Genomic DNA, 21,446 nt, shown 5'->3' on the forward strand with positions numbered 1-21,446 from the left:
ACAAATACTGATACATGTATATTTTGATTTCTTTCACATCCATAGGTGAGAATGCCATATAGGATCACATGGCCACAGCCGTACCACCCAGTAAAATAAGCAGATGAAAACATTATTGCTCTATGACATATACATGCATCTCACTGTCGTTTGTACGATAACTGGCATCTAACTGCCACTGATGCAGTGTTGGATCTTTAGTATAAAATAGTTAATATCTCAGTGAACAACATGAATCAGATGTCATAAAGTAATATAAAAAAATAATAGATTAGAGGTACCCACCCATCTGTACATCACCACTACCCACCTCTCCCTCACTCATCTGTACATCACCACTACCCACCCCTCCCATCTGTACATCCTCCTTCACCACTACCCACCCCTCCCCTTTATATTCTCCAAAATATGTCAACCCTCACTTCACCCCATTTTCGAGTATACAAACCTATACATTGTCGTTTGTTATTTACTAAATAGGACTTCACTAGCATTATGGATAACAATGCAACAATTTATGTATCCCCTAAATGTATAGTTTTACCCGTTTCCACTGACTAGATCTAAACAAATAAATAAGGTGTAAGCAGCACACAAAATAAATAGAACAGAAACAGAAAAACACCTCAAAACTGGACCATCTGTAAACCAGATTTCCCTCAAAACTGGATGTTTTTCATGGTCCCATGTTTAATATCAATAGAGAATAACTTCTCTAAACTGGATACTTCTTAAAACTGGACTTTTAACTTGGTCCAGTGTGTGTGTGTAGTTTAGAGTGGTTTTACTATATAAACAAACCTCATTGGCATATGGGGTGGCACTTCACTGTAGGACGTGGCCTCAAAGATTCGGTCCTGAAGTTTCTTTATGTTGTGCTATGTTTTGCTTGTTATTTCTTACAAGTAGTATAAAATAACAAGAGAACACTTTACTTGATGGGGTGGGATGGGGCGGGGGGAGGAAGAAGGAATCTGTTCGAGAATACCAAGGTTGCCCTACTTCCCACTCAATACATTTAATATAATCTGAGACAGAAGTTTTAAATCATAATGTGGATCACTCATCACATTATTAATCACATATGGAGACCTCGCTATGAAAACATTGATGGAGTGATTAATGTCTCACATAACTTAGATTATGGACAGCCATTTAAGATTGTTCCATATTGATACTGTCACTTCACATTGTAACGAGAGCTAAAATTACTCTTCTTGAACTAGTCTCAGGGAAGTGATGGGGAGCGAGAGTGTTTGCTCCCTTTAAATGATGAGGTGTGGATGTGTACACATACATGTATAAGAGCTAGCGTTTAACCCATTTCAAGCAGTAAAAAGCCAATCAAACATCTGGCTACAGATTTCCGAATCTATCATAAAACAAACGTTTTGCTTATATCTAATTAGGGTTCAAGCAGACTGTCCTGGGTACACACCTCAGCTATCTGGGTTGTCTGTCCAGGACAGTGGGTTAGTTGTTAGTGGTTAGAGAGAAAGAAGTCGGTGTAGTGGCCTTACACCTACTCACCAAGTGGGAGCTGTCTGTCCAGGACAGTGGGTTAGTTGTTAGTGGTTAGAGAGAAAGAAGTCGGTGTAGTGGTCTTACACCTACTCACCAAGTGGGAGCTGTCTGTCCAGGACAGTGGGTTAGTTATTAGTGGTTAGAGAGAAAGAAGTCGGTGTAGTGGTTTTTCACATACTCACCAAGTGGGAGCTGTCTGTCCAGGACAGTGGGTTAGTTGTTAGTGGTTAGAGAGAAAGAAGTCGGTGTAGTGGCCTTACACCTACTCACCAAGTGGGAGCTGTCTGTCCAGGACAGTGGGTTAGTTGTTAGTGGTTAGAGAGAAAGAAGTCAGTGTAGTGGCCTTACACCTACTCACCAAGTGGGAGCTGGTACCGGGAGGCGAACCCAGGGCTCGAACTTGATGGCAGCAACGACGGCAATTGCCGTCGGTGACATATAAACTGCCGTCGGCTGGGGGTGTCACGTTTGGCAGCCCCATTTGTTTTTCTGCACCCCTCTTTATTTTTCGGCATCTTATTATAATTTACAGCACCCAGGTCTGCTATTTCAAAATGCACACTTTTTTCCACATTGAAATAAATTGATGGACATAAAGGAAACAAGCCGCATTGTGTACGAAAGCGCAACTGACGAAAAACTTCAGTACTGTAGCTTCCAGAAGTTACCGTAACATAATTTAACACTATTTTTTAACAGCCTATGTTGTATCCCATACCAGTATCCATTTGTATGTTTGATACACACAATAACAGTTATATTATATTTTAGCAACAAAAACATTTTATTTTTATCATTTTGACAATCTCCGCTTTAAAAAATGACTTATTTGGTGCCAAATTTGTCACGTGATCAGAACGGTCATTCTGTTCTTTATGTCCACTAACTCGTGTGTGATAATTTAATCTCAGTGGCAGATTTAATTGGTCATAATTGGTCGCAACTTTGTCTCAGAAACACCAGGTTCCGTTAAATGTTAGCTTATGCTAGTAGACCATGATTTCATTTATAATAAATTCTTGTTTATTGAAGTTTATTGACATAAATTGAAGAACATCGTAGTACATGTACAATACATACAGAAAAATAACCTTTCAGTCAGATAGATTCTTAAGTTTGAGCCCTGCGAACTCAGTACCTACCAACCTTATATCTGATAGCTTAACGACTACACCACTGAGGCCAGTACTCTTAGACCCCTACACTCATTCAAATAGGCCTGTGACCATATGCTTTTATAAACTTGTGGTTTATTATTACATTACATACATTGTGACTTGATGCTAGTTAAATACAACTTTGAAAATAACATGTAAAGTTAAATACAACTTTAATTACTATATAAATATATTTGACCCGGTCTTTGTGTTATGTGACATATAACATTGTTGTGACATCACTATAGTTAACTGTAAGAAAGTGATTGTGGTTTGTGAAAATGATGTCATCAATGTATTCTGAGAATATCAAATAATAAAACAAATAAGGTACTGTTGTTTGTTTGTACTTATTTCCGTGCTTATATCTAATTAAGGATAAAGCCCGCTGTCCTACGCACACAGCTCAGCTATCTAAGTTGTCTGTCCAGTACAGTGGGTTAGTGGTTAGTGAGAGAGAGTCAGTGTAGTGGTCATATACCTACCCATAGAGTCGTCAAACGTACTCTGGGTGGGAGCCGGTACTGGGATGCGAACCCAGTAGTTACCAGTCTTAAGTCCAGTGGCTAACCACTACCAGTGTTTGACAAAAGTTTGAGAACATCAGTAGCCCTCACAGAAGCTTTGGCTAGTGCCCTATGTCTTATAGTAATACAGATGAATATTTACACCAGCCCACACAGAAGCTTTGGCTAGTGCCCTATGTCTTATAGTAATACAGATGAATATTTACACCAGCCCTCACAGAAGCTTTGGCTAGTGCCCTATGTCTTATAGTAATACAGATGAATATTTACACCAGCCCACACCAAAAACCCACTAGTATAGCCGGGATCATGTCCTAGTGGATTAGTCGAACTCTGCCACTACAGACTGACCACGCATCAGCCAAGTGTTTTACTACTGGGCTACGTCTCGCCCAACTTGTATCCAATCTGACAATCTGTGTACAATGGCGTATTTCATCAGCTCCCATTAAATCCAGCTAGACAACAGTCCACTGTACATTGTGGTTAGTTTTTGTTCTATTTTGCCTATGAAGTGGCGACAGCGGGTTTCCTCTGTCAATATCTGTGTAGTCCTTAACCATATGTCCGACGCAATATAACCGTAAATAAAATGTGTTGAGTGCATTGTTAAATAAAACATTTCCTTCCTTCCGTGTTCTATTCTATAGTAAAAGAGATCTATGATATTTACTATGGATGCTAAGTTCTATTCTATAGTAAAAGAGATCTATGATATTTACTATGGATGCTAAGTTCTATTCTATAGTAAAAGAGATCTATGATATTTACTATGGATGCTAAGTTCTGTTAGTACTTCAAATTTTTTTTAATTGACCGTATTAAATGTTATCAACAACACTGACATCAAATTACCTTACTAATTTGTATCAACATAAGATTGTATAGGAAATAAAACCATACTTCATATAATATATAATAAGTAAATTATCACACTTAAATGCATGTGCTTTAGACTGTACCAAAGTATGTTCCGCTGCAGGGTAAACTAGCATTCTGACAGTACACATAAAGCAATACATATTCCTTATCAGGCACAATAATGTTTTGTATCTCCTAAATTTAAGGCCATAACTGTCTAAAATGGACAAATTGCCATGGAAGTCAAATTTGTTCTGTAACTCTACATAATAAAGTTAAACACAAAATGCAAACTCAATATATTATGGAATTGCAAATAAAAAAGTCCAGAAATTGTATATAGGACAAATGGATGGACAGACAAGAGACGGCTACAGAACCTATAATCCCCTCGCTGCCTTGGTTCGACCAGTAAGGACTAATAATATAACCAGTAAGTGCATTAAGATTGGGGCATTATTTTTCTCAAATTGAATGCTGCTCAAAAGAATTTACAGCAATCCACAATTGATAATACCTCAAAGGAGTACCTTATAATAGGACATTTTTGTGGCCTAAAATGTTCGTGGTTTCAGGACTAAAAATATTTAGGAAAAGTTTGAGTTTATTATGGTGATCACAATGAATGTTGTTTATGTTGATATTTTCAGATATTTTCAAGGCTGCCCACTTACCCTCGAAAACCAACAAAATAAAAACTCAAGAAAATGTCCAGTTATATATTACTAGTTATTTTCTATGTTATTCAAATTGTTCAAAATATACTGATGGAATGAAATTAGGGATCCCAGAAAGACTGCAACTGCAACCTTCACTGCCGGACGTCAGTAAGTTAACCCAGTTACGGACAACCTGTGGTGAGGGCTTTGATTGCACTCAATATTTGCTTGGACTATGTGTTCCTTTAATTATTTCCATCAGTATATTACTTTAAAAGACAGAGTGCATCCACACATATTTTATAATAATTCATAATGAAACAGGTTTGCTGAATCACCAAAGGATCCACTAGATGAAATTTTCCCCGCAGAACAGCACAAATCATGTATTGATATACAAGTCATGTAGCATGTGGAGGGGGGGGGGGGGGGGGGAGAGAGAGAGAGAGATTGGTCCATTGCAGGAGATCGATCCCTCAAACAATCATACTTCAGGCAATCATTTTCAACACAGACATAACCTCCATGTGAGTTTTAGGAACTCCGACTTATGTACACACTTCCATGTCCATTAAATTCACATTTGTTCTGTCTCTAAAATTATACCTAGTAAAAGTAAAATTAGACATGATGCACCGTTCTTGCGTGGAGATGAGCACTGTTGTTACTGTGGCTGGCCAGCTGAGTCTGGGCTTGTTGTGGGGTGTGGTCTGTCACTGGGATTATAGTGACGATGTCCGTGTCGTACCACTCACGGAGGAGAATGTGTCCGTTGTGCTGTGACAGTCCATTCAGATCGATCTCCGTCTTCGAGTGCTTTAAACTCGGCACGTGTTCGTACAAAGAGGCGTCACTCTTCACTCGCGGTAGAATGGCTTCTTTTCTACGGGCAACATGCTGGTCATATCTGGCCTGAAGAACAAAGATTACCAGTATATACATTTTTTATCTTTTTTTAAATTGACTGTCCAGTTAATTTGTTTATAACACAATGAAATGGACTGTTAGTACAATGACAGTCAGGATCTGTTAGGTAACATGGCAATTACGCTGTCTTTAGTGTTTGAGAAAACCTGTCATTAAAACATAGGTTACTCCTTGCACAAATCAAAGTTAAGTACAGCACAGTAACTAAATAATCATCTACTACTTGATGTCAAACATTTGGTAATTCTGACATGTAGTCTTCAGAGGAAACCTGCTACATTTTACCATTAACAGCAAGATATCTATTATTAGCACTTTCCCACAGACAGGACAGCACATGCCATAGCCTTTGAGATACCCAGGGATTCTAGATTATGGTAACCCCATTCCCATGGCTAGTGATATTAAATGTTGGGCTAGTAAATAACAACTATTGCCATGCCCAACGGCTAGTGAATTTTTGGGGTCAAATGTTGCAGTTAAGTCCATTTTGTAAATCTCAATATACATGTATCCTGCCCCCCCCCCCCCCCCCCCCCCCCCCCAATGTTAGTGTTTTTAAGCTCTTTAGGTGACATATTTGATTATTACTATTATTTAGTAAAATTGTATTAACTTAAAGTAAAGTTGGGCTAGTGAATTTTTAATAGTGCCTAGTAAGGTTTTAAAATCACTGATCCCATGGCTAGTGGATTTTATAACAATTCTAGAAGGCCTGGATCATACCAGTTGTGAGATACATTGATTGAGACGGGAAAACTTAGTCGGAGAATGATGATTTGATCCTTTGGACATAAGCACCTCAGCTCAGCTTTACTGATCTGTATGTAGATCCTACCCCCATCTAACGACCAGGCAATACTGATCTGTATGTACATCCTACCCCCATCTAACGACCAGGCAATACTGATCTGTATGTAGATCCTACCCCCATCTAACGACCAGGCAATACTGATCTGCATGTAGATCCTACCCCCATCTAACGACCAGGCAATACTGATCTGCATGTAGATCCTACCCCCATCTAACGACCAGGCAATACTGATCTGCATGTAGATCCTACCCCCATCTAACGACCAGGCAATACTGATCTGTATGTACATCCTACCCCCATCTAACGACCAGGCAATACTGATCTGCATGTAGATCCTACCCCCATCTAACGACCAGGCAATACTGATCTGCATGTAGATCCTACCCCCATCTAACGACCAGGCAATACTGATCTGGATGTACATCCTACCCCCATCTAACGACCAGGCAATACTGATCTGTATGTAGATCCTACCCCCATCTAACGACCAGGCAATACTGATCTGTATGTACATCCTACCCCCATCTAACGACCAGGCAATACTGATCTGTATGTACATCCTACCCCCATCTAACGACCAGGCAATACTGATCTGTATGTAGATCCTACCCCCATCTAACGACCAGGCAATACTGATCTGCATGTAGATCCTACCCCCATCTAACGACCAGGCAATACTGATCTGTATGTAGATCCAACCCCCATCTAACGACCAGGCAATACTGATCTGTATGTAGATCCTACCCCCATCTAACGACCAGGCAATACTGATCTGCATGTAGATCCTACCCCCATCTAACGACCAGGCAATACTGATCTGCATGTAGATCCTACCCCCATCTAACGACCAGGCAATACTGATCTGTATGTACATCCTACCCCCATCTAACGACCAGGCAATACTGATCTGTATGTACATCCTACCCCCATCTAACGACCAGGCAATACTGATCTGTATGTACATCCTACCCCCATCTAACGACCAGGCAATACTGATCTGTATGTACATCCTACCCCCATCTAACGACCAGGCAATACTGATCTGTATGTACATCCTACCCCCATCTAACGACCAGGCAATACTGATCTGTATGTACATCCTACCCCCATCTAACGACCAGGCAATACTGATCTCTATGTAGATCCTACCCCCATCTAACGACCAGGCAATACTGATCTCTATGTAGATCCTACCCCCATCTAACGACCAGGCAATATGATCTGCACTGATCTGCATGTAGATCCAACCCCCATCTAACGACCAGGCAATACTGATCTGCATGTAGATCCAACCCCCATCTAACGACCAGGCAATACTGATCTGTATGTACATCCTACCCCCATCTAACGACCAGGCAATACTGATCTGTATGTACATCCTACCCCCATCTAACGACCAGGCAATACTGATCTGCATGTACATCCTACCCCCATCTAACGACCAGGCAATACTGATCTGCATGTAGATCCAACCCCCATCTAACGACCAGGCAATACTGATCTCTATGTAGATCCTACCCCCATCTAACGACCAGGCAATACTGATCTGTATGTAGATCCAACCCCCATCTAACGACCAGGCAATACTGATCTGTAGATCCAACCCCCATCTAACGACCAGGCAATACTGATCTGTATGTAGATCCTACCCCCATCTAACGACCAGGCAATACTGATCTGTATGTAGATCCAACCCCCATCTAACGACCAGGCAATACTGATCTCTATGTAGATCCAACCCCCATCTAACGACCAGGCAATACTGATCTCTGTATCCTACCCCCATCTAACGTAGATCTGTATGTACCCCCCCATCTAACGACCAGGCAATACTGATCTGCATGTAGATCCTACCCCCATCTAACCCCAATACTGATCTAACGACCAGGCAATACTGATCTGCATGTAGATCCATCCTACCCCCATCTAACGACCAGGCAATACTGATCTGTATGTACATCCTACCCCCATCTAACGACCAGGCAATACTGATCTGTATGTACATCCTACCCCCATCTAACGACCAGGCAATACTGATCTGTATGTACATCCTACCCCCATCTAACGACCAGGCAATACTGATCTGTATGTACATCCTACCCCCATCTAACGACCAGGCAATACTGATCTGCATGTACATCCTACCCCCATCTAACGACCAGGCAATACTGATCTCTATGTAGATCCAACCCCCATCTAACGACCAGGCAATACTGATCTCTATGTAGATCCAACCCCCATCTAACGACCAGGCAATACTGATCTGCATGTAGATCCTACCCCCATCTAACGACCAGGCAATACTGATCTCTATGTAGATCCAACCCCCATCTAACGACCAGGCAATACTGATCTGCATGTAGATCCTACCCCACCCCCATCTAACGACCAGGCAATACTGATCTGTATGTAGATCCTACCCCCATCTAACGACCAGGCAATACTGATCTGTATGTAGATCCTACCCCCATCTAACGACCAGGCAATACTGATCTGTATGTAGATCCTACCCCCATCTAACGACCAGGCAATACTGATCTGCATGTAGATCCTACCCCCATCTAACGACCAGGCAATACTGATCTGTATGTACATCCTACCCCCATCTAACGACCAGGCAATACTGATCTGTATGTAGAACCCCCATCTAACCCCAATACTGATCTGTAACGACCAGGCAATACTGATCTGTATGTACATCCTACCCCCATCTAACGACCAGGCAATACTGATCTCTATGTACATCCTACCCCCATCTAACGACCAGGCAATACTGATCTGTATGTAGATCCTACCCCCATCTAACGACCAGGCAATACTGATCTGTATGTAGATCCTACCCCCATCTAACGACCAGGCAATACTGATCTGTATGTAGAACCTACCCCCATCTAACGACCAGGCAATACTGATCTGTATGTACATCCTACCCCCATCTAATGACCAGGCAATACTGATCTGTATGTAGATCCTACCCCCATCTAACGACCAGGCAATACTGATCTGCATGTAGATCCTATATCCCCATCTAACGACCAGGTAATCACTCTACCACTGAGATACACCTGCTCCCCCATCATCAACATCATAAAAATATCAGCTTAGCAAAGCACCGGCCTTCTAGTGCTTATGGCTGGTAGGTACTATTTTAATATCCCGAAACCAGCTCACACCCAGAACCAGATTAATGATTCAACAGGTAGATTTAAGGCCATTACAGTGACTTCTCTCTCACTAACCACCACCACCAACTAACTAACTGTACTGGACGGACAACCCAGATAGCTGAGGTGTGAGCTCAGGACAGCCTGAGTGAACTGTAACTGAATAGTAGACTTCACTCTCACTAACCACTAACAACTAACCACTGTCCTGGACTGACAGCCCAGACAACTAACCACTGTCCTGGACTGACAGCCCAGGCAATACTGATCTCTATGTAGATCCAACCCCCATCTAACGACCAGGCAATACTGATCTGCATGTAGATCCTACCCCCATCTAACGACCAGGCAATACTGATCTGCATGTAGATCCAACCCCCATCTAACGACCAGGCAATACTGATCTGTATGTACATCCTACCCCCATCTAACGACCAGGCAATACTGATCTGTATGTACATCCTACCCCCATCTAACGACCAGGCAATACTGATCTGCATGTAGATCCAACCCCCATCTAACGACCAGGCAATACTGATCTGTATGTACATCCTACCCCCATCTAACGACCAGGCAATACTGATCTGTATGTACATCCTACCCCCATCTAACGACCAGGCAATACTGATCTGTATGTACATCCTACCCCCATCTAACGACCAGGCAATACTGATCTGTATGTACATCCTACCCCCATCTAACGACCAGGCAATACTGATCTGCATGTACATCCTACCCCCATCTAACGACCAGGCAATACTGATCTGCATGTAGATCCAACCCCCATCTAACGATCAGGCAATACTGATCTGTATGTACATCCTACCCCCATCTAACGACCAGGCAATACTGATCTGTATGTACATCCTACCCCCATCTAACGACCAGGCAATACTGATCTGCATGTACATCCTACCCCCATCTAACGACCAGGCAATACTGATCTGTATGTACATCCTACCCCCATCTAACGACCAGGCAATACTGATCTGTATGTACATCCTACCCCCATCTAACGACCAGGCAATACTGATCTGTATGTACATCCTACCCCCATCTAACGACCAGGCAATACTGATCTGTATGTAGATCCTACCCCCATCTAACGACCAGGCAATACTGATCTGCATGTAGATCCTACCCCCATCTAACGACCAGGCAATACTGATCTGTATGTAGATCCTACCCCCATCTAACGACCAGGCAATACTGATCTGTATGTAGAACCTACCCCCATCTAATGACCAGGCAATACTGATCTGTATGTAGATCCTACCCCCATCTAACGACCAGGCAATACTGATCTGCATGTAGATCCTATATCCCCATCTAACGACCAGGTAATCACTCTACCACTGAGATACACCCTGCTCCCATCATCAACATCATAAAAATATCAGCTTAGCAAAGCACCGGCCTTCTAGTGCTTATGGCTGGTAGGTACTATTTTAATATCCCGAAACCAGCTCACACCCAGAACCAGATTAATGATTCAACAGGTAGATTTAAGGCCATTACAGTGACTTCTCTCTCACTAACCACCACCACCAACTAACTAACTGTACTGGACGGACAACCCAGATAGCTGAGGTGTGAGCTCAGGACAGCCTGAGTGAACTGTAACTGAATAGTAGACTTCACTCTCACTAACCACTAACAACTAACCACTGTCCTGGACTGACAGCCCAGACAACTAACCACTGTCCTGGACTGACAGCCCAGATAGCCGAGGTGTGTGCCCAGGACAGTGTGATTGAACCTTAATTGAATAGTAGAGATGAAAGTGGGTTAAGAAAACCAAATTGACAAATTGTGATATTGGCGGTCGGGTACTGAGATTGGCCCTAGGCTTAGGGTTGAACAATATCTGAAATGGCACCCTCTATTCAGAATGGTTAAAGTTTATTTTGTTTAACAACACCACTAGAGCACATTGATTAATTAATCATTGGCTATTGGATGTCAAACATTTGGTAATTCTGAGGAAACCCACTACATTTTTCCATTAGCAGCAAGGGATCTTTTATATGTACTTTCCCAAAGATAGGAAAGCACATACCATGGCCTTTGACCAGCTGTGGGGCACTGGTTGGAATGAGAAAATAAAAAAAAGAAGTTAAGTGGATCCACTGAGGTGGTTTGATCCTGCGATGCAAGCACCTCAGGTGAGCACTCAACTGACTAATAGTTAAGAAGAGATTTGGTATCATGTAGTAATAAACATTTGATATTTTGGAAGGGTCACCGCAGTCCAGCTTATTTTGTTGTGTGGGTCTCAGTGACCTAGAAAACACTTTCATACTTAGTTCCCAGAAAGGTTGTCAGGAATCCTACAAAATTTACTTTGCTAATAGGTTTTCAGTCAAATGCCTAAACAAATTCCACGAATAATGTTGAATAGTCCTATTTTTATTTTTTGTAAACTCGAAACCATCTTTTTAAAATTGAATGCAAGCACCTCAGGCGAGCATTGAACCAACTGAGCAACATCGTGCCGCCTATTCAGAATGGATGCAAAGCATCAGCTGAAACCATATCATAAGTTATGGATGGAGAATACATCGTGTCCCATCATCATAATTATAACAGCATAAGTTTGTCAGAACCGACACGTACCTTGTTGTACAAGAGAACCCCGAATATGGCGGTCAGCATGCCTAGTATGTTGACAGGAGACACCGGATTACGTACCATCATCATAATTATAACACGTACCTTGTTGTACAAGAGAACCCCGAATGTGGCGGTCAGCATGCCTAGTATGTTGACAGGAGACACCGGATTACGTAGAAGCATCATAATTATAACACGTACCTTGTTGTACAAGAGAACCCTGAATATGGCAGTCAGCATGCCTAGTATGTTGACAGGAGACACCGGGATACGTAGCAGCATCATAATTATAACACGTACCTTGTTGTACAAGAGAACCCCGAATATGGCGGTCAGCATGCCTAGTATGTTGACAGAAGACAACGGGTTACGTAGCAGCATCATAATTACAACACGTACCTTGTTGTACAAGAGAACCCCGAATATGGCGGTCAGCATGCCTAGTATGTTGACAGGAGACACCGGGATACGTAGCAGCATCATAATTATAACACGTACCTTGTTGTACAAGAGAACCCTGAATATGGCGGTCAGCATGCCTAGTATGTTGACAGGAGACACCGGGTTACGTAGCAGCATCATAATTATAACACCTACCTTGTTGTACAAGAGAACCCCGAATATGGAGGTCAGCATGCCTAGTATGTTGACAGGAGACACTGGGTTACGTAGCAGCATCATAATTATAACACGTACCTTGCTGTACAAGAGAACCCTGAATATGGAGGTCAGCATGCCTAGTATGTTGACAGGAGACACCGGGATACGTAGCAGCATCATAATTATAACACGTACCTTGTTGTACAAGAGAACCCCGAATGTGGCGGTCAGCATGCCTAGTATGTTGACAGAAGACAACGGGTTACGTAGCAGCATCATAATTATAACACGTACCTTGCTGTACAAGAGAACCCCGAATATGGAGGTCAGCATGCCTAGTATGTTGACAGGAGACACTGGGTTACGTAGCAGCATCATAATTATAACACGTACCTTGCTGTACAAGAGAACCCCGAATGTGGAGGTCAGCATGCCTAGTATGTTGACAGGAGACACTGGGTTACGTAGCAGCATCATAATTATAACACGTACCTTGCTGTACAAGAGAACCCCGAATGTGGCGGTCAGCATGCCTAGTATGTTGACAGGAGACACCGGATTACGTAGCAGCATCATAATTATAACACGTACCTTGCTGTACAAGAGAACCCCGAATATGGAGGTCAGCATGCCTAGTATGTTGACAGGAGACACTGGGTTACGTAGCAGCATCATAATTATAACACGTACCTTGTTGTACAAGAGAACCCCGAATATGGAGGTCAGCATGCCTAGTATGTTGACAGGAGACACCGGGTTACGTAGCAGCATCATAATTATAACACGTACCTTGTTGTACAAGAGAACCCTGAATATGACGGTCAGCATGCCTAGTATGTTGACAGGAGACACCGGGTTACGTAGCAGCATCATAATTATAACACGTACCTTGTTGTACAAGAGAACCCCGAATGTGGCGGTCAGCATGCCTAGTATGTTGACAGAAGACAACGGGTTACGTAGCAGCATCATAATTATAACACGTACCTTGTTGTACAAGAGAACCCCGAATATGGAGGTCAGCATGCCTAGTATGTTGACAGGAGACACCGGGTTACGTAGCAGCATCATAATTATAACACGTACCTTGTTGTACAAGAGAACCCCGAATGTGGCGGTCAGCATGCCTAGTATGTTGACAGGAGACACTGGGTTACGTAGCAGCATCATAATTATAACACGTACCTTGCTGTACAAGAGAACCCCGAATGTGGCGGTCAGCATGCCTAGTATGTTGACATAGCTGCCAACATTTAAAAACTGGAAAGAGTAATAATTTTCGCGTGAATTGTGACCCGTCGTATAAACCTTTTTCCTGTGTAAAATATCCAGATATTTGTTTATGAATTGTTTTATCGCTGGCCTCAGCGATATCCTGGTGTTTCTTGTTTTGATGTGCCTTTGCCTTTGGCAATCATTTTTCCCGCCATGGGCAACAGAAAAATCAACACAACATAAAGTGCAAAATGCACTAGTATTACTAACAGAACTGGCCTTCAAAACAGGCCACTCATTGCTGTAGTACTGTTTATACTTCTGTACTACTTTTGGCTTTTTCTGAGCTTTGCACAGTTCATATGGCTCTGATCATTCGCGTTTTTTCGACATCTTTACAAAATGGTGTCGTTTCACAAGCTATGTCTATCCCGAAGTGCGTTGCGCGCGCAAAAAAACTTCCGTGCGCATTTGCGGCTAGTTGGGCGAGTCCAATTTATGTGATTCGTAGGGGTGGTAGGTTATTACAAAAAAAAAAAAAAAAACCCCAGGAAAATGCGTATTTGCCGTAATCTTTCAGATTATGGGCGTAATGGCGTAATAAGAGATGGAAAATCGTAATGATTCCGCATAAATCGTAATGGTTGGCAGCCCTGTGTTGACAGGAGACACCGGGTTACGTAGCAGCATCATAATTATAACACGTACCTTGTTGTACAAGAGAACCCCGAATGTGGTGGTCAGCATGCCTAGTATGTTGACAGGAGACACCGGATTACGTAGCAGCATCATAATTATAACACGTACCTTGTTGTACAAGAGAACCCCGAATATGGAGGTCAGCATGCCTAGTATGTTGACAGGAGACACCGGGTTACGTAGCAGCATCATAATTATAACACGTACCTTGTTGTACAAGAGAACCCTGAATATGGTGGTCAGCATGCATAGTATGTTGACAGGAGACACCGGGTTACGTAGCAGCATCATAATTATAACACGTACCTTGTTGTACAAGAGAAACCCGAATGTGGTGGTCAGCATGCCTAGTATGTTGACAGGAGACACCGGGTTACGTAGCAGCATCATAATTATAACACGTACCTTGTTGTACAAGAGAACCCCGAATATGGAGGTCAGCATGCCTAGTATGTTGACAGGAGACACTGGGTTATGTAGCAGCATCATAATTATAACACGTACCTTGTTGTACAAGAGAACCCCGAATATGGCGGTCAGCATGCCTAGTATGTTGACAGGAGACACCGGGTTACGTAGCAGCATCAAGGAACTGCTGATTATCACAATTCGCTTCGTTGCGTTGGCAACAGCATAGCTCAGTGCTGTCACCATGGAGAGTAGCGTGAACGCAAAGATGTTGTGCAGCATGTTAAACAAACCATCACACATCAGCAGGAAAATAATGCGAAGTTTTCCGTCTCCAAGCATCTAGAAAATATATGAGATACATATAAAACAACCATCCATCCTGCAATAGAGTCATCCATCCATCTCAAAATCCATCTATTCATACATTCATTCATCCATCAACCCCAAAAAATTCTACCCATTCCCATGTGACCATTTTGAAATATGATTTTTAAGTATACCAGAATGGACATTATGTAGTTACTGAGAATTGCAATTCCCTGAAAAAGGCAGTAAGTATTTTGTAACATGTTTGATGAGATACATAAATACATACATACATAGACAGATACATAGATACACACACACACACACACACACACACACACACACACACACATATATATATACTCTTCAAAAAAAGAAACGCAAAAGGGTACAAATGGGTTATAACTCCGATTTTATGTTTCCTACCGGTTCATGCTTTGTGAATATAAGGTCATTGCATGTCCCAAACACATTCCCACGGTTACATTCGATAAAACGCAGCTACTGTACAATAAAGTTCCAAAATGTGAATATTCGCAAAAACGCAGCCACGTGCAAACCATGTCACCACTGCACGTGCGTTGTCTGCACGTGCAACATGAACACCGACAGTATAAAAGTGCAGGGTGTTCGCTTGCCTGGCCTCTGTATCTGGCCGACAGTTGACAATCCAGGACATGCCACGTCTCAGTGAACCGCAGAGAAACAATGCCATCGGCCGACTAGACGCAGGCGAATCCAGAACGGCCGTTGCCAGGGCATTCCATGTGTCCCCAAGCACCATCTCCAGACTGTGGGACCGTTACCAGCAACATGGATCAACACGTGACCTCCCTAGATCCGGTCGACCACGGGTCACTACCCCCGGGCAGGACCGCTACATCCGGGTACGCCACCTTCAGGAACGATTGACTACTGCCACCTCCACAGCCGCAGCAATACCAGGTTTGCGCAGGATATCTGACCAGACCGTACGGAACCGCCTACGTGAGGTAGGAATTCGTGCCAGACGTCCAGTTCGAGGTGTCATCTTAACACCACAACACCGTCGACTCCGACTGCAGTGGTGCCAGATTCATCGACAATGGCCTCAACTGCGATGGAGACAGGTGTGGTTCAGTGACGAGTCCCGATTTCTGCTCCGACGTCATGATGGAAGATGTCGCGTGTATAGGCGTCGTGGTGAACGTTATGCGGCAAACTGCGTGCAGGAAGTGGACAGATTCGGCGGGGGTAGTGTCATGGTGTGGGCAGCCATCTCACACACTGGCAGAACTGACCTGGTCCATGTGCAGGGCAACCTGAATGCACAGGGCTACATTGACCAGATCCTCCGGCCACACATCGTTCCAGTTATGGCCAACGCCAACGCAGTGTTCCAACATGACAACGCCAGGCCTCACACAGCACGTCTCACAACGGCTTTCCTACAGAACAACAACATTAATGTCCTTCCTTGGCCATCGATATCACCGGATTTGAACCCAATTGAGCATCTATGGGACGAGTTGGACCGACACCTCCGACAGCGACAACCACAGCCCCAGACCCTGCCCGAGCTGGCAGCAGCCTTGCAGGCCGAGTGGGCCACCATCCCCCGGGACGTCATCCGTACTCTGGTTGCTTCAATGGGCAGGCGGTGCCAGGCAGTTGTCAACACACGCGGAGGCCACACCCGGTATTGATTCCAGATGACCTTGACCTTGGTGGTGTGTCCTATCACTTACTCACAATGGACTAGAGTGAATTGTGAACAATCCTGCAACATTTGGTAATTATCGGACTCGCCATTCAATAATTAAATCAATTCTCCAAATGTTACGACAATGTGGTTTTGCGTTTCTTCTTTTGAAGAGTATATTTATCATATGATATCTTACATTTTCAGTGCAATCAAAGTATGTGATATTTTTCAGATCACATACTTTAAGAATTTGATAACTTTGCAAATTAGATGTAAATTAATCAAGGTCACAGCACTAGGTTTATTGACATTTAAGCAAACGTACTTGGGTGATACTCCATGATTGACATATGCATTCATAGTCATCAAATAAAAACATTTCAATGGCAATTTGACACTGAAAGCTGTCCAGCGTTCAGAAAACAAAAAACTTTAGGCATAACTTTATTTTGATGTAAGGACATCCAAAATGACGTCATTCGAGTTTAACGTCATTTCCATTCAAAAATACACCACGCCACACATTCTTACGTCATTTGAATATCTATCTAGTAATGGTGGACTGGAATTAAAGTTGCTTGTACAGTTTACAAAAACACGTTGTATTAAGCTTGAGATTATATGATAAAGAGATTATTACCCTCGTGTATTTCGGTATCGTCAGTATCCTATATTAGGAATAAAAATAATGTATTATGCTCGCCAGAGGCTCGCATAATACAATTTTTATTCCTAATATATGATATTGACGATACCAAAAAACACTCTGGTAATAACCTCTATTTATCATATAATATCTTACATTTTTAGTGCAATCAAAGTATGTGATATTTTTCAGATCACATACTTTAAGAATTTGATAACTTTGCAAATTAGATGTACATTAGTCGAGATCTCGGCACTAGGTTTATTGACATTTAAGCAAACGTACTTGGGTGACATTCCATGACTGATGTATGCATTCATATTCATCAAATAAAAACATTTCAATGGCAATTTGACACTGAAAGCTGTCCAGCATTCAGAAAACAAAAAATGTTAGGTATAACTTTATTTTGATGTAAGGACATCCAAAATGACGTCATTCGAGTTTGACGTCATTTCCATTGAAAAATACACCACACCACATATTCTTACGTCATTTGAATATCTAGTAATGGCGGACTGGAATTAAAGTTGCGTGTACAGTTTACAAAAACACGTATTAAGCTTGGGCTTATATGATAAAGAGATTATTACCCTCGTGTATTTTGGTATCGTCAAGATCATATATTAGGAATTTTAAAAATGTATTATGCTTGCTAGAGGCTCGCATAATACAATTTTTATTCCTAATATATGATATTGACGATACCAAAAAACACTCTGGTAATAACCCCCCCCCCCCCCCCTCTCTCTCTCTCTCTCTCTCTCTCTCTCTCTCTATATATATATATATATAGTAAAACACTCTGGTAATAACCTCTATATATATATATATATATATATATATATATATATATATATATATATATATATATATATATATATACAGTAAAACACTGGTAATAATCTATATATATATATTGACGATACCAAGATACCGAAAAACACTCTGGTAATAACCTACCTACCTCTACCTCTACCTCTACCCCCCCCCTCCCTCCCTCCCTCCCTCCCTCTCTCTCTCTCTCTCTCTCTCTCTCTCTCTCTCTCTCTCTCTCTCTCTCTCTCTCTCTCTCTCTCTCTCTCTCTCTCTCTCTCTCTCTCTCTCTCTCTCTCTCTCTCTCTCTCTCTCTCTCTATATATATATATATATATATATACAGTAGAATCTCATTGGCTCGAACGCTTAACGGTCGAACCTACCGGTATTCTCGAACCAAGAACAATGTCCCGATTTTTTTCTCTATTAAACCTTTTTATTTTGATGTTGATTGGTCGAATACCCCTGGGGTCGAACAGAAGCTTTTTCTCGAACCACTTTATTGGTCCGAACTGTAAAATTAAACATATTTAGCTCGAACGACTAAGTCTATCCGAAGAAATATTAAAAATTATTTATGTACAAATTTTTCATCGACCCTTTCACGTCAGTCACAAAGTAAGTTCTTATAAATTCGGGAGTGGAACGAATTAATCCTGTATCATATGCCGGTTTATCATGTTGTTTATGTAGTACGTATCGGTAATTATCTTTCTAGTACATGCAATTGTACTACGATAATCGTTACCTGAATGAACCTTGCATGTAACACCAATCAATTGGGGAGCCTAGGCAGGCCTCGCCGGTTTGCTTTAATCATTTTAATCGCTATTTTGTTTTTAACTTTAAACACAGGAAATACAGCAGAGAGATCAATGTAATGTAGTGATTGCAACAATTACAAGTAAAGGGCCTCCGCCTTTGCTTCATGCACTTTCATTTTTTCTCAACGTTGTCAATATGTCGCAAAAGATTTTACAACAGCATAATAAAGAACGATTTTTTAAATTAATAAATATTTATAAATACAGACTACCAGTGTGTTTGTTATTTGTTTATTTAACGGTGATAAATAATAGCTACAAATATGTATGTCATCCGACATTTGACGGCGACTTCGTTATTGATGAGTCAATTGGACCATCTCGCCCAAGCCAGTTTTATGGAAATATGCGAGGTGTTCCGATTGATTTTTGTGTTACAGAAGCACCCGACAACGGCCGAATGCATGGTTCGAACTACCCGATGGGTCGAACAGACTTTGATGCACCAACCGTGTTCGAGCCAATGAGATTCTACTGTATATGTATATATATATATACATACATACAGTAAAACACTGGTAATAACCTCTATATATATTTATATATATATATATACAGTAAAACTCCTCTAAACCGGACACCCTTGGAATCAAGTAAAACGTCTTGTGTTATGAGGTATCCGGTTTAGAGAGGTTCTCTTCTGTACATATATTTAAAAAGGGGCCACGAAAAATGTCACATTTTGAGGGAATTCTGGGTTACAGAGGGTCTGGTTTTGAGAGGTTTCACTGTATGTAAATCCCGGTTTGGGAGTTTCATACTGTATATCATTTTGAAATAGCCTCTCTTCACTGTATGTAAATCCCGGTTTGGGAGTTTCATACTGTAGATCATTTTGAAATAGCCTCTCTTCAGTGTATGTAAATCCCGGTTTGGGAGTTTCATACTGTAGATCATTTTGAAATAGCCTCTCTTCACTGTATATAAATCCCAGTTTGGGAGTTTCATACTGTATATCATTTTGAAATAGCCTCTCTTTCATAACAGGAAGCTGAGAAAAGTAGGCCGCTTTATTTATCGAGTGCAGTAAGATGTATAATTTTATATATGAAAAATAGATGGTGCTCATGGCAACAATAATTTGTAAAAATCACTGTCTGTTGTCTACTAGTGAACACTAAACATGTATATACTGTGAGAAGAAACAAGAAACACTCACAAACTCTTCATTGTGTACAATTCTCCTGAGGTCAAATATAAGCCAGACTGGAAGAAAACACACCGTTGATATGCGAGTGATCAAAATGAGAAGTCGCATGTGGTGCAGACCTGTATCCTTGAGACACTGGAACAAAGATTTCAAATTATACATGAAACAAAGATTTCAAATTATACATGAAACAAAGATTTCAAATTAGACATGAAACAAAGATTTAAATTATACATGAAACAAAGATTTTAAATTTCAAATGAAACCAGATTCCAAATTATAAATGAAACAAGATTTCAAATTATACATGAAACAAAGATTATACATGAAACAAAGATTTCAAATTGCAACTGAAACAAAGATTTCAAATTGCAACTGAAACAAGATTTCAAATTATAAATGAAACAAGATTTCAAATTATAAATGCAAATAAAAATTAAAGGTGCTGATGATCAAAGCTTAAAGTCATAACTGAAGAAGAAGAAAGGAAAGAAAAGCAATATTTGTTTAACGACACCCCAACACATTTTAAACTACAGCTGTTTGGTATGTAAGGGATGTTTTTTTTACACATTATTGAGAAAGAAAGGAAAGTTGCTATTGCCATGTATTTGCTAAGGTTTCATTAAACTTTATGGATGGCCCCTAATTTCTAATGTGAACCATGTATTATTTTTATCAACTTACCTTTTTTGAAAAAATGGTTTGTAAAGAAAAACAAAGTGTTGCAAACAAGGCACTGAATAATCCTACATAGTCAAATGATAACTCAGTCATTGTGGCAACAAGAACACCCCCTATTATTGGCAGTAATGTGACATATATCTGAAAAAAAAGAAAACAAAA

General features: G+C 41.3%; 2 protein-coding genes across 2 annotated transcripts in view; one reads left to right on the plus strand and one right to left on the minus strand.

Annotated features, from left to right (window-relative positions):
- Nucleotides 1-21,446, plus strand: part of LOC121374200 (fukutin-like) — a 41,589-nt gene that overhangs the window by 2,488 nt on the left and 17,655 nt on the right. The gene's annotated exons all lie outside the window — the stretch shown is intronic.
- The window catches only part of LOC121374201 (solute carrier family 35 member E1 homolog), a 23,110-nt gene continuing 3,235 nt past the window's right edge, over nucleotides 1,572-21,446 (minus strand). Inside the window, exons 3-6 of the mRNA XM_041501185.1 lie at nucleotides 21,288-21,425; nucleotides 20,610-20,735; nucleotides 15,265-15,510; nucleotides 1,572-5,640 (exon numbers count right to left, since the gene is read on the minus strand). Of these exons, the coding sequence (XP_041357119.1) occupies nucleotides 5,350-5,640; nucleotides 15,265-15,510; nucleotides 20,610-20,735; nucleotides 21,288-21,425 (801 nt within the window). The 3' untranslated portion in view covers nucleotides 1,572-5,349. The remainder of the gene's footprint in view (nucleotides 5,641-15,264; nucleotides 15,511-20,609; nucleotides 20,736-21,287; nucleotides 21,426-21,446) is intronic.

This window comes from Gigantopelta aegis, chromosome 6 (assembly GCF_016097555.1).
Source record: "Gigantopelta aegis isolate Gae_Host chromosome 6, Gae_host_genome, whole genome shotgun sequence".
NCBI lineage: Eukaryota > Metazoa > Mollusca > Gastropoda > Neomphalida > Peltospiridae > Gigantopelta > Gigantopelta aegis.